At 45.4% G+C, this 22,581-nt stretch overlaps 1 protein-coding gene across 1 annotated transcript in view; it reads right to left on the bottom strand.

Annotated features, from left to right (window-relative positions):
- Positions 1-22,581, bottom strand: part of CMTM8 (CKLF like MARVEL transmembrane domain containing 8) — a 108,804-nt gene that overhangs the window by 7,683 nt on the left and 78,540 nt on the right. Inside the window, exon 2 of the mRNA XM_043595606.1 lies at positions 4,312-4,485. Within this exon, the coding sequence (XP_043451541.1) occupies positions 4,312-4,485 (174 nt within the window). The remainder of the gene's footprint in view (positions 1-4,311; positions 4,486-22,581) is intronic.

Raw genomic sequence — 22,581 nt, 5'->3', positions numbered from 1 at the left:
CTGAGGTGGTAGTTTCCATCACACTTTGTACATACCTTCACTTCGCTATATGTCGTAGGGTACCATGATGGGTTGATTTTCTGTGTTAACCTGACTGGGCCACAGGTGCACAGATATTTGGTCAAACATTATCCGGGGTCTATCTATGAGGGCTTCTGGATGATATTAACATTCAAATCTACAGCCTGAGTAAAGCAGACTGTCCTCTCTAATGTGGGTGGGCCTCATCCAATCAGTTGAAGACCTGACTCGAACAAGAAGGCTGAGTAAGAGAGAACTGCTCCTGCCTGACCGCCTTGAGCTGGGACATCAGTCTTTTTTCCTGCCTTTGGGCTTGAACAGAAACATCAGGTTCCCTGGTCCTCAGGCCTTCGGGCTTGGACCGGAACCACACCATCAGTGTGCCAGGGGTCCAGCTGGCTGACAGCAGATCTTGGGACTTCCCAGTTTCCATAATCATGTGAACCAATTCCTTCTAATAAATCTCTTCATGTGGGTGTGCACGCACACACACACACACACACACACACACACACACACACCCTATTGCCTATGCTTCTCTAGAGCACTCTAATACAGACTTTGCATCGATAGTGGGGTAGACAGATTTGCAGCCTGGAGTGGAACTGATGCTATAACAAATACCTAAAAATGTAAAAGTCGCTTTGGAACTCGATAATGAGTAACGGCTGGGGAGTTTTGAGGAGCATACCAGAAATACGGATGTTGAAGGGGATTCTGGTGAGGGCTCAGAAAGAAAAGAGAAGAGCTGGAGAGAAAGGTGCCATCTTCTTAGGGAATACATAAATAATCACAAACAGAATCTTAGTAAAAGTGTGCATGTTGAAGGCCACTGTGGAGAGATCCCAATGCACACGTGGGGAACATGTTTTTGGCAACTGGAGGAAAGGTGATCCTTGTCATAAAGTGGGAAAGGATTTTGCTGAACTGGGTTCTATTGTTTCATGGAAGATAGAGCTTACGAGCAACAAAACTGGATTAACCGGATATTTAAATGAGGAGATTTTTAAAACAAAGTGTGAAAGGCAAGGCTTGGTTCCTTCTGTTTGTAGTAAAATGCAAACGGAAACAGATGAATTAATGAAGAAATTGTTGCGGTGCCTGGGTGGCTCATTTGGTTAAGTGTCCGACTCTTGATTTAGGCTCAGGTACATGATCTCACAGTTTGTGGAATCGAGCTCCACATCGGGCTCTGCACTGGCCGCACAGAGCCTCCTTGGGATTCTCTCTCTCCCTTTCTCTGCGCCCCTCCCCTGCTCTCTCTCTCTCTCAAAATAAATAAACTTACAAAAAAAAAGGGGCGCCTGGGTGGCGCAGTCGGTTAAGCGTCCGACTTCAGCCGGGTCACGATCTCGCGGTCCGGGAGTTCGAGCCCCGCGTCGGGCTCTGGGCTGATGGCTCAGAGCCTGGAGCCTGTTTCCGATTCTGTGTCTCCCTCTCTCTCTGCCCCTCCCCCGTTCATGCTCTGTCTCTCTCTGTCCCCCAAAAAATAAATAAACGTTGAAAAAAATAAATAAATAAATAAATAAATAAACTTACAAAAAAAGAAACCGTTAAGCAAAAAAGAAGCAGAACTTGATGGTCTGGAAAGCCCTTAGCTTAATCCATATTGTAAAAAATAAGAAAGCTTGCTCTTAAGAGAACACCAGAGGTGTTGGCCGAACAACCATTTGATAAAGAGATCACGGGTGCAAACCACAGATCGAATTTTGTACAGGCAGAAGCCAGGAACAGCTAAGGGATTATACCCGTGAAACACTGCCAGTTTGAGTGAAAGCGGGTGGAGATGGGACAAAATAAAGGAGTTCTGCCGAATTTCTTGGATTCTATAGGATAGAATGATAGAGCTATTTGGCTGTGAATATGCGCCTATCTTCAAGAACAAAGAATGAATCATCCAAAGGCCATTCAGTGATCATCAGGCCCAGGGGACAGGCTGGTTGCTCCTCAGTTGCAAAGAGTTGGGCTGCTTCCCTGGTGTGAGCCAGGACATCTCCACCTGGTGCTTCAGGAGCAGGCCCACCCTGTGGAGGTATGGGGGTGACAACGCCACCCCAGCGGGCCTGGAGGGCAGAGCACTGAACCAAAGAGGCTTATTCTGGAGCCTTAAGATCCAATGGAATTTGCCTTGTAAGTGTTGGGCTTGCCTGGGGACCCGCCACTCCTTCCTTCTTCCCTGTTTCTCCCTTTTGGAAGGGGACTGTCTATCTTGTGCCTGTCCCACCAGTGGGACCCATAACTTGTCTGGTTTCACAGGCTCCCAGCTGGAGAGGAATTCTGCCTCAGGGTGAATTCTACCTCCAATCTCAGCATATCTGATTTAGATGACATTTATAGGTGAAACTCTGGATCTTAGATTTCAGTTGATGCTGGAATGAGTTAAGACTTTGAGGGATGTTGAGATGGAATGCATGTATTTTGCATGTTAGAAGGGCAAGATTTGGGGGAGCCAGGGGCAGAATGTTATGGCCTGAATGCCTACGTCCCCCAACATTCACATGCTGAAGCCCTAACTGACAGAGTGATGCCATCTGGAGATGAGGCCTTTGAGAGGTAATTAGGGTTAGATGATGTCATGAAGGTGGGATCCTCCTAATAGCATCGGCTCCCTTACAAGAAGAGATGAAAGAAAGCTCTCACCAGAGACCAGCTATGATGAGGGACCATAAGGCAAGCTGAGGGCAAAGCACAAGCTAGCACACCCCCCTCCCTCCAGGTAGGCTATGTGTGACAATCCTCAGGCACTCCTGGCTACCCAAAAACAAAGACAAGGGAAAAACAAATGGTTAACTGATCGAGATCACAGTCTTGCAAGACTGAGTCTCCATCAGTTTACAAGATGGATGTAAATTACAAGAAAAAGGCAATCTTATCCATAGTCTAACCTCCAGAAACCTTACAAACTCGGTTTCCTGGAGTCCCTAATACCACCCCTCCCCTCCATAGTTGTGGGGAACAAAGGCAAGAAGGAAATAGCAGATAAAATTAAATTTCTTTGCAACCTGCAGTCCATTGACAAATACTTGAGGCAAATCCAGTGGGTCACATTTCTCCAGGAGCCCCCAACCATCCTAATGTCAATGTCTTACTAGAGGGAATACAACCTTAGTTTGAAAATAGCAGTCCTCCTATATCTTTGGAGTCCTCGTTAGCATATGAAAGTCCTTTGGGAGGCTTCCCTTTTGTCTTTACCTCCCCCAGTTCCATAGTATATAACTGGTCACTCTTCACAACCCCAGTGCAGCTCTTTCTGCCCATGGGTCCTGTCCCCGTGCTTTAATAAAAATCACCCTTTTTTGCATAAAAGACATCTCAAGAATTTTTTCTTGGCTGTCAGCTCCGAACCACCACTACTCCAAAACCTCATCAAACTATACTGATGCCTGGTTTTAGACTTCCAGCCTCTAGAAGTGTGAGAAATAAATTTCTGTCATTTAAAGCTACCAGTCTGTAGTATTTTTGATTATGGCATTATGATGCCAGTGCACACTAAGGTATATTTTCTTATCTATTTCACCCCAGACTGTATGTTCCCCTTAGATTATCCTGCACCCAGCATGGTGCCCGGAGCCAGGACAAGCCTCCAATCCCCCTTGACCACACTTGCTTCCAAATGTTAGGATATCTATTTATTCTAACAGTAGTTTCATTTTTCATTCTAATCCTGTACACGCTATGCATCCCAACATCAAAGAGCTCTGTGTGCAAGAAAGTGAGATCTGCCAAGGCTGGGGCCCTGACGTACCTGTTTTCCAGGGAACTAACAAAGAACTGAACTTCTCTTCATTCAGTCTTCTGAGAACTGGTCCACTCTTTTGCCTAAAAGAAATTCCTGGGGGTTCTAGGATGGCTCAGTGGATTAAGCGTCCGACTTCCGCTCAGGTCACGATCTCATGGCTCGTGGGTTCGAGCCCCGCGTCGGGCTCTGTGCTGACAGCTCGGAGCCTGGAGCCTGCGTCGGATTCTGTGTCTCCCTCTCTCTCCGCCCCTCCCCCACTCACGCTGTCTCTCTTTCTCTCAAAAATAAACATTAACAACAACAGCAACAACAAAAATTAAAAAAAAAAAAAAAGAAGAAATTCCTGGACTTTCCCATATGTCCAGTTTCACACTCAGGTATAATCACCCTAGAGACAATAGGATAACATAAAGATTATCTGCTGTGCTGGGTTCTCCCTGGCTTTGCCCCCTGCTTTGCCCGCAGGGAGACAACTGAGTTGAGGAAAGAAGGACTAAGTTCCAACCTGCATAGCGGGCAATGGACAGTAACAACACCCCTGGCCTCCTTACCACTGTTGTCCAGGGCACCTGCGGGATCCTGGTGTAGGTCATTGTTATGTAGATGATGAGGAAGAAGACGGTGAGGACCCAGTAAAACACGGCTACAAACATGACCCAGCCAAAAGCAGGGACCCGGAAGTACTCGGTTCCGGCGATAAGTGTCCATACCAGCAGTCCCAGAACCTGCAAAACGGTAGAGGCGGTGGAAAAGAAAAGGGAGACACAAGGAGAAAATAAAGAAGCAGAGACAGAGGGAAAAAAATTATATCCAGTGTCCATTACAGCCTTTATTCATATTTCCACATACACACAACTAACAAATATAAAACGGGTTGCAAACTCGGGTGCCCATAAATGCCAGAAGGTACAATTTATTGCCAAATTGGTTTGAGGGCCAATTTTTAAAAATTTTTTTTTTTCTCAACGTTTTTATTTATTTTTGGGACAGAGAGAGACAGAGCATGAACGGGGGAGGGGCAGAGAGAGAGGGAGACACAGAATCGGAAACAGGCTCCAGGCTCTGAGCCATCAGCCCAGAGCCCGACGCGGGGCTCGAACCCCCGGACCGTGAGATCGTGACCTGGCTGAAGTCGGACGCTTAACCGACTGTGCCACCCAGGCGCCCCGAGGGCCAATTTTTTAAAAAGTAAACTCTACCCCCCCCCCAATGTGGGGCTTGAACTCATGACCCCAAGATCAAGAGTCACACGCTCCACTGATTGGGCCAGCCAGGTCCCCCTGTGGTGCACCAGTTTTCTTAGATCTTTCTTTTTTCCTCCAAGAAAATACAGCAACTCAAGTTTGTACATGACGATCTTGATTTTTAAATATTTATTTATTCCTGGGAGAGTGCTAGCAGGGGAGGGGCAGAGAGAGGGGGACAGAGGATCCAAAGCGGGCTCTGTGCTGACAGGTTGACAGCAGCAAGCCCGACGTGGGGCTCGAACTCACAAACTGAGAGATCGTGCCCCGAGACAAAGTCGGACACTCAACCAACTGAGCCACCCAAGTACCCCGATAATCATGATTTTTAAATGTTAGCACTAATGATGATTTTTAAAACGCCATGAGGGGACAAACCACACACATCTGTGGCTGGAATTTGCTCACAGGCTGATACTTGTCAAGAAAACAAGACTGCAGGTGTACTTGAGGTCTACTGGGACTGATCCGCTCTCAAGGGATGAATCTCTGAGGATACCCCACGGCCACTACTGTCTGCCCCCCACCCACCCCCGGCTTTCCCTCACGCCCCTCCCCCTCTTCCTTGCAGAGGGCAAGTAACACGTGGCCTGAGAGAGCTTCTGAAAAGGAGAACAAGCAAGGGCCCAGGGCAGATGCCGGCATTCAGCGTTTCAACGTAAGTTGTGCATTTATTCCGGTAACAGCCATCCAAATCTTCACCACTGCTGACGAACAAGACCAAAGCCAAAGCCAAATGAATGTCACCCATGGACTAGAGGCAGGTTTCATCAAGGGAAAAGAAACCGATCCAAACTGCAGGCGTCTTTAGCCCTGAACAAAGGGAAGCCGCGAGAAAGTATGCATCTCGCATTCCAGTACCTTCCAGGGACCAGGACTTTATTCCTAAGCCATGAAGAAGTTCGATCCAAACCATATCCCCAGGAGACAGCATCAGGAGCCCGGGGCAGGCTCTGGCTGCAAGTTCTGGATTGCTGTGTGACTCAGGACAAATTATTTCATTTCTGCTTTAGCTGTGTTCAAGGTGTAGGGAACAAAATACTAAAGAGACTTTAATCACAAAGCTGGGAACATGGTTTTCACTCACTTGTTTAACCCTTGAGAGCACCTAAACTCTGCCAGGCCTCCTGCTGTCAGGCCCCCAGGACGGGGTCAGGCACACATTACTGAACACACCCTGCTGTACATAACTTAAAGCCTCGTGGGGGGAAATATCTGCATAATTCTAATTGTGACAAATGCTGTGAAGGAAAACAAAGGCTGTGGTAAGGGTGTGTAACACATATGACCTTGTTGCAGGCATGGGAAGTGTCAGGGAAGGCCATGCTGAAGAATACCCTCCAGACCCAGTAAGAGCTAGCGAGAGAGACAGATGGGAAGACAGAGTTCTAGGCACAGAACTTTCGTCCGGAGCGGGGAAGGGCTTTGCTGCCTTCTAGAACCTGTAAAGAAAGTATAGAAAGTTAGGACACTGGTGCAAAATGTTAGGTTGGGAAGGGTCAGATTATATGGGCCCAGGCGTAAGTTCTTTATACTGTCGCCAGCTAGACCCAGAACCTGACCTTTACTGCCTCACCTGCTTGTACTTATCGACCTCTGTCCCTCATGTTTCCTTAAGCTCTTCTTTCTAGCTTATCTTCTAACTCAGGCAAAAGACCGGACGGGCACAACATCCCATGACAGAAATTGAAACTACTCCTCAAGCAACAGGAAGTGGCCGGACCACTCACAGACCGGTTTGCACTTAACCCCCACTCACGCCTGTGCAGATAGACCATGGAGTGACCCAGGGAATGACCGACAGTTACCTTTACCTCACTGTAATACTAAACCTCCACCCAGTCTCCAAGTCAGAGGGCAAGCCTCACCTCATTTATGTACAGGCATGTTTCCTTAAGGCGCACGCGTGGCCTTATGCCCGCCTCTACATACGATGACAAGGCTCCCCTATCTAAATATTCATCCTAACCCTAAATAAAAGGAACCCTTTCACCTTGCTTGGGAGTCAAGGCTTTGAAGTTATTCCCCTTGACCTCATTTGTTGCAGATAAAGTTTCCTTTGTGCCACAACTCCACCAGGTGTGGTTCCTTCTATGCCTCGCCAAGGAGGGAACTCATGTTAGTTTGGATGTAATACCACTCTGGCCGATTGAGGAGAATGGACACATGGAGGGGAAAGGGGTGTGTGTGTGTGTGTGTGTGTGTGTGTGTGTGTGTTCACAGCTCAGAGACTGTCACAATAGTCTCAGTGAGAGAAGATGACATATTCAAGACCGAGATGGTGGCAGCGAATATGCAAGTGAGGGAACTTGAGACAGACTTCAGAAGCAGCTAGGACGTTAATAGACTTCACAGGTTAGACCAGGATGAAGTGGAAAGACATGCAGAGTCTCTGGAAAGATACACGATGTGCATTAGGGTGTCGTTTCCTCACCTGGAACAATGAAACAGGAACAGGTTAACAGGCTGATCTGAACAACAGTTCCTCAGTTGTTCAACCCATGCAATCTGAGGTGGTCAGGGACTCCAGATAGCGATTAGAAGGGGACGCTGCAGGGACAAGAGTGCAGGCCCCTTTTTGAGAAGGAAGACACATATGGGCCACCTGGGTGGCCAAGTCAGTTATGCATCCGACTCCGGCTCAGGTCATGATCTCACGGTTCATGAGTTCAAGCCCTGCATCTGGCTCCCTGCTGCCAGCAAGAAGCCCGTTTCAGATCCTCTCTCTCTACCCTCCCCTGCTAGAGCTCTCTCTCTCAAAAAGAAACATAAAAAAAAAAAAAAAGACACTGAAGCCCTCAGACAGGTTTCCAAGGGACATTTTACACTGCTCATGGAGAGAAGCCCACCTCTCTGGTACAGTTTGGATGCTGCGCTGGAGAGCACTAGACAGACTCTAAATGTTGCTGTTTCCCTTCTTTAGAGTTGAAAGTCGCTGTTCTTTTGATCTAGGTGATATTGTACACGAATTCCAAAGCAATGCTTAATGGAGATGTGTTTTTATGCTTACATTTGTGGCAGCAGAATTTATCGAAAGTGATGTACAAAATGGGACAGAATTCCAGAAAGTGCTAAGCCTCACGCTAATGGGATTTCGGGCCTGAATTCAGCATAACCGACAGGTAATCTCCACACATATATGTGACACTCATTGGATCAGTGAGACAGGTAGTAGATGTAATCCTGCGTGGTGGTGCCTGAAATAACATCACGGCGTTCTTGATTCTAACTGAAAGGGTCAGAACAGCCCTTTGTTGATGATGCACCCAGGAAACATTACAGTGTATGAAAGAAGCATGGCGAACAGGGTTAGGGTGTCTTTCCAGGGGAGTGCAAGGGTTTAAGAGTCTCCAGTAGAAGCCCGTGTCCAGTTCACCAGGCTCAGCTAACAGCTCTTGGCTCTGAATGTGAAACGTTTTTCATTATTAAAGCAGAGTCCACTGCCTAGAGACGCTTTGTCTAATGTGCTAGCAGTGGTCATCTTTTACACACAGGGACAATATCGTTAACTGAACCATCTCTCAAAGAGCAGGAGTACCTGACCCATGACCTCACCAGCAAACACAGTTAAAAGAATGCCCCTGTCAAGAAAAGAATTCTACCCAAGTGAATTTCCTAGGTAACAGAAATAAAAAGCAAGCCTTTTGTCTCTTACTATAACTGATACTGATGAAAATCACTCCACAAAAATGTTATTCATCCCCTGCTGTGTGGGTGTATGTGTGCGTTCAAAACAAACTCTAGCTCTTTATTTGCTTAGACTACAAAAACAGTGTTTGTTTTTGTCACTGATGAGCATTTTTTTAGGCTAAGACTTTTTTTGAATGGTAAAGCTAAGACTTAAAATTCGGGAGTGATAAATGCAGGTAAAAATAAACACAGAAACACAAAGAGAGCATATATAAAATATACAAAGAAGCAACAACCCCCATCCACCAACTGTAAATTCTCAAGAGAAACCAATATAAAAATTTTAAATCTACCCTTCTTCTTTCCTTTGCATCTGTAACTACCACCAGTATATCCCTTTCTTTCTCCCTTGAAAATATGAATCACGCTGTGCACGGTGCTTATAACTTGCTTCTCTGAGTATAAATATGATGCGGGACCTCCTTTAACGTTACTACGTACCGATCTAGGCCAATTTTGACAGTTGCACGGTTTTCTATAATTCATGTAACCAGTTCCCGACTGAGAGAAATTTAAGTTTTCTCCTTCATGCTTGTATAAAAATGCCCAGGGAATATTCTTTTAATTTATACCTGACTTCCAGGATGGATTCCGAGGAGTGAAAATTCTAGGCTATACGAAGTGTGAGAGATACTGCCAAATTACTCATCCAAGCCTTGGACTGACTCTACTAAAGCATGGTCTTCCCTTCAACCCCAAGTTCCCTCGTTTTAAATATTTCATTTTTTTAAATTTTCTAACGTTTTATTTATTTTTGAGACAGTGAGAGACAGAGCATGAACAGGGGAGGGTCAGAGAGAGGGAGACACAGAATCGGAAACAGGCTCCAGGCTCTAAGCGGTCAGCACAGAGCCCGACGCGGGGCTCGAACTCACGGACTGCGAGATCGTGACCCGAGCCGAAGTCGGCCGCTTAACCGACTGAGCCACCCAGGCGCCCCTCGTTTTAAATATTTCAAGCCCGATTAAAAAAGAAAGAGATCTCACATTTTGCCTTTCCCTGCTTTACTGAAATGCAGCATAGAGAAAAGTGTACAAATCCGAAGTGAACGATGAATTTGCACGAACGGGAACAAACCTGTGTAATCAGCACCTGCACCAAGAAACAGAATGTGACCAGTGTCCCGGATGCTGTAACCTCACTTCTGCTTACTCCTTCCCTTCTCTGAGGGTAACTGACCGTCTTCCTGATTCCTATTACTCTGGATTAGTATTGCTTGTTTTTGGACTCCACATGCATGGAATCCCACAGTATGCACTCTTGCATCTGGTTTCTTTCACGCAGCATGGTGTGATTCAAACACGACACCGGATGCCATTTCTTCATTCTCCTGGCTACACGGCTGTGGTTCTCAAACATACCACTCTAGGCCAATTTTGACAGTTGGGCCGTGAGCATCAGAATCACCTGCCCGGCGTGTTAAACCACAGATGGACGGACCCCACCCTCAGAGTTTGTTTCTGTAGATCTAGAATGGGATCTGAAGATGTGCATTTCTACAAAGTTCCAGGTGGTGCTGATGCGGTGGGTCCAGGGACCACACGCTCAGAACCACTGATGTAGAGTATTCCCCTTGTCTGTTGTAGTTTGCATTTTCCTGACCAGTGGTGAGGATGGCACAACACCTTTTCAAACGCTTGTTAGCCACTTTGAGTTCTTCCTTATTTATTGCTACGTTTTTTAAAACATCACTTCCTTCCTGATTTGTAAAGTTCTCTACATAAGAGGGATGGTAACCAATCATATCTGTGGCAATATTTTCCCCATCCAGGTTTGCTTTTTAACTATCTTTTTTAACAGAGTCTTTTGTCGTATGGAAGTTTTAAACTTTTACATAGTTAATTTTTTAATGCTTTTTATTTTTATTTTTTAATTTATTTTAATTAAAAATTTTTTTCATGTTTTTATTTATTTTTGAAGGTGAGAGAGAGAGACAGAGCATGAGAAGGGGAGGAACAGAGAGAGAAGGAGACACAGAATCCGAAGCAGGCTCCAGGCTCTAAGCTGTCAGCACAGAGCCCAATGTGGGGCTTGAACCCATGTACCGTGAGATCATGACCTGAGCTGAAGTTGGACGTTAAACCGACTGAGCCACCCAGGCACCCCAATGCTTTTTATTTTTGAGAGAGAGAGTGAGCACACGCACAAGCCATGGAGGGGCAGACAGAAAGGGAGAGAGAATCCAAAGCAGGCCCAATCATGATGTGAGCCAAAATCAAGAGTTGGTCGCTTAACTGACTGAGACATCCAGGTACCCCAAACTTTTACGTAGTTAATTGGTCCCCATTTAAGCCTTCCTCTATTCTTACCTGCTTAGGAAGGTCTTCAACACAAGATTATAAAAATATTGTCCTATAGGGGCGCCTGAATAGCTCTGTCAGTTGAGTGTCCTCTCCTGATTTCAGCCCACATCATGATCCCAGGGTTGTGGGATCAAGGCCCTCCTCTGGCTCTGTGGTGAATGTGGAGCCTGACTGAGATATTCTCTTTCTCTCTCTCTCTCTCTCTCTATCTCTCTCTCTCTCTCTCTCTCCCTCCCTCCCTCCCCTGCTCATGCACATGTACACGCTCTCTCTCTAAAATTAAAAAACCCTCATATATTTTTTTACGGTTTGTATATAGGTTCAGATCTTTAATCCAACTAGAATTAAGTTCCATATATGGGGTGAGTAAAGGCTAATTTTAATTTTTTTCTAACACATAGTCAATTGATCTGTAATCACTTATTGGTGATTTTTCACATACTGGGTGAGTTTCTGGAATCTTTATTTTAGTCCACCCATCTCTGTGACTGCCGTTCGAGTGCCAGCTACCATAGCTTCAGCACATACTTTAGGCTTCTGGATAAAGATGTCAAGTCGAACACATGAATCTAATTTTGCTCCTTCCCAAAACCATTCTAAAATTATCACGAGAATGGGATGAATAGGAAAGGAGACAAAAGCGACACATTTTTAGAAGCTTGGAACGGATAAAGGATAATGGACTTGGCCACTATGAGAAAGCTGAATGCTAAGCTGGTTGACAGGGAACGTAAAGAACCAATGAGGCTCACTGCAAGGTCTGAAAAGACTCAGGCACCTCTGGGAGGGGGACTGGGAGAGAAGGGGGGGGTTTGCTAAAGTAAGGAGGATTTGTGGAAAGTTGTTTGAAAGTAGCTGTGTCCTAGATGACTTTAAAAAAGTGGGGGGTGGAGGTGCCTGGCTGGTTCACTCAATAGAGCATGTGACTGTTGATACTGTGGTCATGAGTTCGAGCCCCACACTGGGCACAGACTGTGTAACAAAAGAGGGGGAGCGGTGGGGGGAGAAAGAAAGTAGCTGTGTCCTAACCTTCTGTCCTACTTTAAGCTACTGGGTGAATGCCCCACCTTTGTCATTGGTCTGCAAGTTTATTCTAGGTAGGGATTCTCAACCTCAGTCCTACTGACACAGGAGGCCAACAATTCATTGTTGCAGAGGGCTGTCCTGAGCAGGATATTTAGCAGCATCCCTGGCCTCTATCTACTAGATGCCAGCACCAAGCTTTCCCTCTTCCTCTTACTGACAATCGAAAACATGTCCAGAAATTGCCAACTGGTTCCTGGAAGGCAAAATCACCTTGTTTGAAAACCACTCTAAAGAAGGTTTAAAAAAAGGGGGGGGGGGCGCGGAGGTCTCTGGACTGAAGGGCACAGTTGAAGGTTTGAGTAACAACCTGCAAACAAGAGACTTCTATGACTCTTCTATGTGAAGACTTCCCTACCCTCCCAGTCCCTAACCTTTCCCTTCCATGGGTTCTTGGGGGTACTGGCAGCCGAGCCTTCACTCCCACAAGAGAAAAGGCCTTGGGGATTCACCAACACACAGCTTGGCCAGGTCAACCCACAATGACGTTCCAAGTTGATAAGCCCCACCTACGTGCTTCGAGCATCCCAACAGCTTTGTACTCTTAAAACATAGGCAGACAACCAAGGTTACCAGATCTGTGATGGGGGAAGAAAAAAAAAAAGCTTGTATAACGGGGCAGAGAGCTGAGACCAAAAAACAAACTGGAAGAAAGGAACTTTGAAGAGGGAGAAAAAGAATCAGTATTCTCAGGGAGAAAAGATATTATAGTAGTGAACCAAAAACATGTTACAGAAAGGACATAAATAGTCCTTCAGAAACAAAATTAGCTTTGAAATTACAAATAGGATAGCAGAAATTTAAAAATGCAGTGAAAGTGTTACATGATAAAATTGAAGAAACCTTCTAGAAAAGATAGTGAAGAAACAAAAAGATGAAAAAAAAAAAAAGAAACCAGGATAGAGGGCAATTAGAGGACAGGTTCAGGAGGTCAACCACCTGAATGATATGTTTTAGGAATACAAACTAGAGAAAATGGAGGGAAAGATATCAACCAGAGAATCACTGAAGAAATCTCAGAATTTAAGGACATGGATTTCCACATAAAAGGGCTCCCCTGAGAACCCAGCACAATGGATGAAAACAGATACCAATGAAGAAGGTAAATCATGAAATTTCAGCACATCAGGTACAAAGAGAAGATTTTTTAATTTTTTTTTATTAAAAAAAATTTTTTTTAACGTTTATTTATTTTTGAGTCAGAGCGAGACAGAACATGAACGGGGGAGGGGCAGAGAGAGAGGGAGACACAGAATCTGAAACAGGCTCCAGGCTCTGAGCGGTCAGCACAGAGCCCGACGCGGGGCTCGAACTCACGGACCACGAGATCGTGACCTGAGCCGAAGTCAGACGCTTAACCGACTGAGCCACCCAGGCGTCCCGAGAAGATTTTTTTAAAGGACCAAAGAACAAATAGGTCACCTACCCAAGATCAGAAACAAGAATAGCTTTTAAGCTTTTCTAAAAGAAATAGGATGTTAGAAGACACAGGCAAATGCCTTCAAGTCAGAAAATGATTTCTTTTTTTTAAGTTTATTTATTTTGGGGGGGTGGAGGGGCAGCGAGAGAGGGAGGGAGAAAGAATCCCAAGCAAGCTCTGCACTGTCAGGACAGAGTCTGGCTTGGGGCTCAAACTCATGAACCATGAGATCATGACCTGAGCTGAAACCAAGAGTCGAACACTTAACCGACTGAGCCACCCAGGCACCCTGGGAAAATGATTTCTAGCCCCAAAATTACCCAGGAAAATTATCAATGAAGAGCATGAGAAGAACACATTCCTCCCTCCACTCCCCCCAAACATGTAATGTTGGATGTGATTCACCAAAATGAGGGTAGAAACTCTTAAAAAGGAAACATGGACTAGACTAAGAGGAAAGCTATACAGGAGAGAGGTGAGAGCAATCCCCAGGATGAGGGGAAATCAGGCAGGACAGGTGCTCCATACCAGACTGGGACAGTGACTCAGAAGACAGGCATGACAAAGGCTATCACCACCTGCTTTGTGTCACTTTACTTTCTTTTCAACCTGGTGAGGCTATTAGGAAACTTGCTCTACCAAAGTGAGGGAGGAAACCAAGAAACAGGAAGATAAGGGATCCAAGAAATTCAGCCCAATACAAAGGTAAAGGGAATTCCAAAGTGAAGGGAGGTCTCCGCGATGATTTTTGTCATCTAAGATGAAGATGACCCTGTGACTATGTGATGTGACAGCCCTTGTGGGCAACTTTACTAAGAGGCTAATACAGGAAAAATGTGAGACAAATTAGCTACAAAAAAAAAAACCTAAGCAAATAAAAATAGTTGTACTATGTTAATAACTTAAGTAAAAACCAAAAAAAGAAACTGCAACAGTTGTCTGAAGTTAGGTGTTCACTACAACCCTCCACCCTAAATAATATTTGCACAGAGGTAACAATGAACACTAAATATCAACCTAAATGCATTATAACATGGAGGACAGAAGCAACAGGGATGGTGCTATGGACTGAATTGTGTCCAAGCCCCCCACCACCTGCCAATTTATATGTTGAAGCCCTAACCCCCTACGGGATGGTATTTGGAGATGGGGCCCTTAGGAGGTACTTAGGTTTAGGTGAGGTCATGAGGGCAGGTCCCTCATGATGGGATTAGTGCTCTTACAAGATACCAGAAAGCACATCCCACCCCACCCCTGCACAGGCACCAAAGAGAAGTCATGTGAAGACGTGTCAAGAAGGCAGCTATCTGGCAAAACTAAAAGGCAACCGAGGGAATGGGAGAAGATATTGGCAAATGACATATCAAAGGGTGAGTATCCAAAATCTATAAGAACAGACTCAACACCCCAAAAACAATCCAGTGAAGAAATGGGCAAAAGACATGAATAGACACTTTTCCAAAGAAGACATCCAGATGGCTAACAGATACATGAAAAGATGCTCAACATCACTCATCATCAGGGAAATACAAATCAAAACCACAGTGAGATACCACCTCACACCCGTCAGAATGGCTAACATGAACAACTCAGGCAACAACAGATGTTGGCGAGGATGCGGAGAAAGAGGATCTCTTTTGCACTGTTGGTGGCAATGCAAGCTGGTGCGGCCACTCTGTTTTCCACTCTGGAAAACAGTATGGAGGTTCCTCAAAAAGTTAAAAATAGAACTACCCTACGACCCAGCAATTGCACTACTAGGTATTTACCTAAAGGATACAGGTATGCTGATTCGAAGGGGCACATGAACCCCAATGTTTACAGCAACACTACAGGCAACAGCCAAGTATGGAAAGAGCCCAAATGTCCATTGATGGATGAATGGATAAAGAAGATATGGCATATATATATATATATATATATATATATATATATATACACACACACATATATATATAATGGAATACTATTCAGTGATAAAAAAGAATGAAATCTTGCCGTTTGCAACAATGTGGATGGAACTAGAGTGTATTATGCTAAGCGAAATAAATCAGAGAAAGACAAATATCATACGATTTCACCCATATGTGGAGCTTAAGATACAAAACAGATGAGCATAAGGGAAGGGAAGCAAAAATAAGATAAAAACAGAGAGAGAGACAAACCATAAGGGACTCTTAAATACAGAGAACAAACTGAGGGGTGCTGGCAAGGTGTTGGGTGAGGGATGGGCTAAATGGATGAGGGGCATTAAGGAGGACACTTATTGGGATGAGCATTGGGAGTTACATGTAAGTGGTGAATCACTAAATTCTATTCCTGAAATTATTATAAAAAAAAAAAACCAAGCTATTTGGTGGTAAAAAGAAAGAAAGAAAGAAAGAAAGAAAGAAAGAAAGAAAGAAAGAAAGAAAGAAAGAAAGAAAAGAAAAAAGAAAAGAAAAGGAAAAAGAAGGCAGCTGTCTCCAACTCAAGGAGAAAAGTCCCACCAAGCACCAACTCTGCTGGCACCTTGACCTTGGACTTCCAGTAGGCATCCAAAAGTATGAGTTTAAGCTACCCAGCTTATGGTATATTGTTATGGCAGCCCAAGCTAAGGCAGATGGTAACAGAAGGTTACTAGTTAACACATAAGATTGTGGCACCGCTCATATTATTTGTAGCTGTGGATGTGAGCAAAGTCAGAGGTGTCCCAAGTAGAGACCTCTGTCTCTTGGGAGGGAGACCCCGGAGCAAGGAGGCATTGGGCTGAGAACCGCCTTTTGTCATCAGCCTTTCAGTTCTCCAGGTATTTGACCATCCTACTGATTTCAGCTGATTCCCTAGAATTTTCTGGCTACGATACCCACAATAACAGTTTTGATGCTTTCCAATATTTATATGACTTGTTAGTGTTTCTTATGACACATTAACTAGAATCTCCAGAACCATCCACCACATGACAGTGACCATCCTTATTCTATTCTACTTTATTTATTTTCATGTTTACATTTGTATGAGGTCTGTTGTTGACAGTTGATGGGTGCCCTTTATCAAGCTAAAGACTTTTATTTTTTAGGGAACTAAGGTTTCTTCTCCAACCTCCCTCATGAACAACAGGGTAATGAGCTCAGTTGAATGAATGTTTTGTATCTCCCTTTTAAAATGAAGTACAGTATTCCTAATATAGCTGAACCTTTTGATGACCCAGGGTCATTATGAACATTGAACGTTTCAATTACTGCCTTGTGCTTTGGCAGGAGGCTGTGTGCCTCTACTCTTAATGGTACCAGATACATGTGCTTTTCTATGAAGATTTTTTTTTAATGTTTACTTATTTTTGAGAGAGAGAAACAGAGACAGAAACAGAGTGTGAGTGGGGGAGGGGCAGAGAGTCAGAGGGAGACACAGAATCCGAAGCAGGCTCCAGGCTCTGAGCTGTCAGCACAGAGCCTGATGCTGGGCTTGAACTCACGAACAGCGAGATCATGACCTGAGCTGAAGTCAGACACTTAACCGACTGAGCCACCCAGGCGCCCCTGAAGAACTTTTTTTTTTAATTGAAATTGTCAATGGTCACCTGTTGAGGCTCTCAATGAGCTGACTGCAACAGCGTTTCTCTGTCTCCTGTATGTACGTGGCCCCCACACAAAGAAATCGGATGCCTTAGACTTCTAAAAATCACACTGAAAGACAAAATAAGTTTGCTTGTGAGGCCTCTCCTGTGAAGTCAAGTCTATGAAGCCTGTGAACTTTGTGACAGCTACAGAAGAATTACCTGACGGCGGTGCTAAAGGGTCTCATTTAGTCGAACATCCGCAGAGCATCTATTATGCGCCAGGAGTTTCTCTGGCACTGTTGGTGGGGCAGGAAATGCTACATTGCTATGGCAAACAGGTCGGCGGACTTATTTCTGCTTTTAGCATTGACTGGCAAGAGCATCGCTTACTGCATCTGTACATCAGCCTGGAAGACAGACAGGTGACTTGTGACGATCCACTAGGCTACTCTAGGAGCAAGGTACCAGCTGTTCCCAGCTGGCTTTGCCCAGGGGAACGGCACTGCTCCCGGCGTGAGCTCAGCACACCTCTAATGTACCTCACTGGGCTTTAAATCATTTACATACTTATTCCTTGCAATGAAGGGGCACTGGATATCAGCTACTGGAGATGTCCTTGCTGTCCTCAGAGTAGGTACACGGATGGGTATTTAACTATAAACTGTGTGAGTCCTATGAAAGGAATGAGGCTGATGTGAAAATGTAAGGCATAAGGACCCAAGCATGGATGGTCCGAGGAAGTCTGAGATTTAATCAGTGCATGGGAGTCGACCAGGCCAAATCTGCACGGTAGCGGGAATGTTGACACTGTGACGACACCCCACCTGGCGCTGTGAATCTCCCGAGGTTCTGTCCTAACACAGGAAGATCAACAGCAAGTCCAGTTCGAGAAGAAGCTGATTCATGGCCCAGCACTGGATGGATATCAGTCTCCAGACAGCATCCTCTCTCAAAGTCAACGCTCACTCTGAGGTGGTCTGAGGGTCAAAGAATGTTAGTGCTGGACGAGAAGTTCCGGAGATGCTCAGAAGCAACAAGCTTAGAATCACGAGGCTAGTTAGTGGTCAAAGCAGAATCAGCACGCAGCTGTGACTTCCAGTCTGGTGATGCTTTACTTTGTACTGTAAGGTCTTGATTTCTTCCTTCTTCCCCACTCACTGTCTGGAGTGACGCTACCACTCATGGAAATTCAGACTGAGAGGCAGAGTATGCCTGGTGAGGAAATCACACACTCTGGAGTCAGCCTGCCTGCCTTCCACTCCCTGCTGCTGGGCAAATTACTGACCAGAGCCTCAGTTTCCTTATCTGTAAAATCGACACAAGGATATAGAGACTCTCCTTGCAGGGTGTAGGAAGACCACACAGTTAAGTAACACACGCACAACAATGCTAGGTGCCGTGTCTGTTATTACTATTATGCCAGTATTATTGGCAGGTTTACAAAGACTCAGGAGTACCTCCCCTCTTCCTTTCTTAGGTAAAGAGCAGCCTTTCTCTGTAGTTCAAAATCTTTACGCTTGCAGGGAGCCAAGGAGTCGTACCTATTTCCAGCTCCCTCAAGCTTGAGCTTGAGGGCTCTCCTGTAAGCAATAATACCAACACGATGGCAGGCTGGGTGGACTGGGGGTGTTTGACCCTCCACCTCTGTCCTCTCTGCCCAGTGTGGACACCTTCAATGTCACCATTATCGTGTCCTCTGCTCCTGTTTGGTTAAATGATACGATGCCATGGCCATATGATTTGGCAGAAAGAGTCAGGCTTTGAAGTCTTGCCAGCTGTGTGACGGGACAAATTAATTTAGTTACCCAGGATTTATTGAGCACCTACTATATGCCCAAGCTCCAGGTAACAGCAATAGCGTAGTATCTATTATGGAGTAAGGAAGTGCTTCTCGTGCCTTCCCTCATTTAACCCACATGATAACTAAAATAGCTTCTCACAACCATTTTATCATTTTATGGGGAAATTGAGGCACAGTGTGTTAACAGTCCAAACTTTTAAATATTTTGCTAACCAATAACGGTATCATGCCCAAATCACTGAACTTATCTGTGTCTCAGTTTCTTCATCTGCAGTATAGGGATAACACGTATTTTACATGATGAGACAATATACTCTATAAAGGACAACTACTACCATGAGTGATAACAACAGAAACAGAGTGGTTTGGCCAACCACAAACCTACCCAGGAGGAACAGCCACATGCAGGGCTAAAAAGGCTGGTGTTGGAGACAGAGAAGCTGGCTCTTAGGCTGTGCTCTTTCTGTGTTAGGGATGCAGCATTACCTAGAATGTCACCAGCCAGCTCCACTCCCCCCCCCCCCTCCGACTCCAAGGTCCAAGGTCCAAGTTTCTGGGCAGAAATAGGTTCTGGTAAAGTGAGCAGATGCCTTGATACAAACCCATCCCTGGTTCTGCAAACAAGATTCCCAGCAGCTGCCCACTAAGGCTGGGCCACTAGGGGGTGCCATCTTGAGGGTGGCATGGAAACTTTTTATCTATTAGTCTCTCAGATGACACATTGGTTCATTTTAAATAGGGAGAAGCAGAGGGGCACCTGGGTGGCCCAGTCAGTTGAGCATTGGGCTCCCTGCTGTCAGGGTGGAGCCTGCTTTGGATCCTCTGTCCCCTTCTCTCTCTGCCTCTCCCCCGTTGTGTGCTCTCTCTCAAAAATAAATTTAAAAAGCCTTAAAAAAAAAAAAAAAAAAAAAAACAGGGACAAGTAGAAAGAAAATAGGGATAGCAGCTAATCCTATTTTCTCTGATGGTGTAAACACCCAATGCAGAGAGTATGCTTTTCACTCAATGAATTCCAAGAAATCCAGGAAGAAAGTTGATACATTACAGAGGTTGACATGAGAGCCATCTTGGGTCAGGCACAGTGCCGGGTGCTCAGCGTCCAAAGGTGGGCAAGGCATGCTGTTGTTGTCCCAAGGAACGTACTGTCCAGTGTGAGACAAACACAATTCAGTTCAACTCTCCTTCACCAGGGTGTTTCGACTATGGCCTATGGCCACATGCAGCCCCTGCCTATATATAAAGCCCTTGAACACAGCCATGCTCATTAATCTACATATTATCTATGGTTGTTTTCATGCTACAGTGGCAGAGTACTATATGTGGCCTTCGGCTGCAAAACCTAAAGTCTTCACTATCTGGCCTTTTACAGAAAAAATTTAGCCACTCCTGTTGACCAGCACACATACTGTCTGCCCAGGAAACATGCACACATGCACCTATATACATGTACTTAATATTTTCGGTTCCTGCATTGATTCAAACAAACCAGGTTATTAATCCATTGAGCCAGAGGAGGTGATAGGATAAAAGCATGTACCCTTTCCCTGCACCTCAAAGAATTGCATCATCCTCAGGCTGATTGCTGCCTGCACCTGCCGAGTATTTTCTTTATACAGTCAAAGGGATCTTTACAGGGTGCCTGGGTGGCTCAGTCGGTTAAGCGTCCGACTTCAGCTCAGGTCATGATCTCACAGTCTGTGAGTTTGAGCCCCGCGTCAGGCTCTGGGCTGACAGCTCGGAGCCTGGAGCCTGCTTCGGATTCTGTGTCTCCCTCTCTCTCTGCCCCTCCCCTGCTCATGCTCTGTCTCTCTCTGTCTCAAAAATAAATAAAGACATTAAAAAAAAAAGGGGGGGATCTTTACGTCAGTCATCTCCACACCCCTTCAGGATTATAATGTAGCTCTTCTGTTCAGTAAGCGTGTGACCTTCTCCATTTATCCACTAGAGGGTGGCCAAACACTGCTTATGAAAGATTAAGGCCCTCTGATACCTGTTCCATGGAGAGACAGCAGAGTTTACCATCTGTCTGGATGAGTTCCTACACTTAAAGCGCATTCCACAGAGGTGGCGGGATGTGGAAGAATAAACTTGGTCTGGTATTCACTCCCTTGAACCAGACATTGCCTAGAAACAGATCTGACAAGAAATGTAGCCAGCCAAATGAGATAAGGATTAATTAAGAGAAAGACTTGGAAGGACAAATTTAATCCCACAAGTTCATGGCCTTCTTTGTGTACCCCTATGAGATTTTTACTGCAGTGTATTTAATATTCTATAGGAGGGACTGTGGGGAGTATCGACCAGCGAAACCAAGGGGCCTCAGACGCTGCTGACTCCCCAATAAGAAGCTTGGCCTCTTTGGGCCTCTTCTTTCCCAATGTGGAAACGGGAAGAATGGGATAAGAAAACCAGTTCTCCGGGGCGCCTGGGTGGCTCAGTCAGTTAAGTGTCCGATTTCAGCCAGGTCACGATCTCGCGGTCTGTGAGTTCGAGCCCCGCGTCAGGCTCTGGGCTGATGGCTCAGAGCCTGGAGCCTGCTTCCAATTCTGTGTCTCCCTCTCTCTCTGCCCCTCCCCCATTCATGCTGTGTCTCTCTCTGTCTCAAAAAAATAAATAAACGTTAAAAAAAAATTAAAAAAAAAAAAAAAAAAAAAAAAAAGAAAACCAGTTCTCCAGTGGGCGTGGGGAGGCCAGCACATGGGAGGAGCATATCAAATCACTGGGGTTTCACCCATGTGGTTTTTGTCCTACTTTCCATATATGCCATGAGAGTGGGTGTCTCTCTCTGGCCCTCCTTGACCCCTCCTCAAATACGATTGTAGGAAACCCCTGGGTGCTCCAGAGCAAAACGAAGCTTCAGGCCTAGGTGTTGCTAAGAATTTGTGACTTAACCTTGCTTTTGCTTAGGACTTCAGTCTATGATCAACTAGATCTGCCCTGAGACAATACCTCGGGACCCCAATATTCCCAAGGAGGAAATAGAATGCAAATTTGCATACAGGGCTGGCTTTAAAATATGTCCACAGATTCCTTGACACGCCTCTCAAATGTAGGATCCTCTTGAACGTAGTGAATGGTTTCTGGTGAACAAAGTATGGCCGACATGATGCTATGTGACTTGGGAGGCTAAGTCATAAAGCCTACCTGCTGCTGTCTCAATATCGTGCTCCGGGGAAGTCAGCTGGTTAGCAGTCACGTTGTGAGGACATTTAGGCAGTCTTACAGAGAGGTCTACATGGAGAGGAACAGAGGCCACCCATCAGCAGCCAGCAGCTCCTTGCCAGCCAGGTGAGTGAGCCATCTTGGAAGTGGATTCTCCAGGCTCAGTCAAGCCTTCAATGACCGCAGCCCCAGATGACATCTGACTGAGCCTCAGGAAAACACCTGAGCCACAACCACCTGGCCAAGGTGATCTCGGACTCCTGACTTACAGAAACTGTGAGCGATAATAAATGTTTACTGTTCTTTGAAGCTAAGTTTGGGGGTGATTTGCTACATGGTAATAGATGACTAATACGCCAAGTTTCGGCCAATTTGGGCTCATACACAAGAGGCAGTGTAGTAGGTAGAATGGACAGAAGACCTAAGTTTGTCACGAACTTGCTGTGAGAGGAGAGGTAGGCCATTTCACCTCCGGGCTCGGTTTGTAACCCCATAAGATGGGTACAGCACTAGCTAGGCTGCTCAGGGTTTCAAGGTGTTTTGTGATCTGCAAAGATCTAGGCGAACAGCAGTGACTACT

The sequence above is a fragment of the Prionailurus bengalensis genome, chromosome C2 (genome assembly GCF_016509475.1).
Source record: "Prionailurus bengalensis isolate Pbe53 chromosome C2, Fcat_Pben_1.1_paternal_pri, whole genome shotgun sequence".
NCBI classification, from domain to species: Eukaryota; Metazoa; Chordata; class Mammalia; order Carnivora; family Felidae; genus Prionailurus; species Prionailurus bengalensis.
Note: the sequence above shows the minus strand (reverse complement) of the source record. Positions and strands in the feature narration are given on the sequence as shown.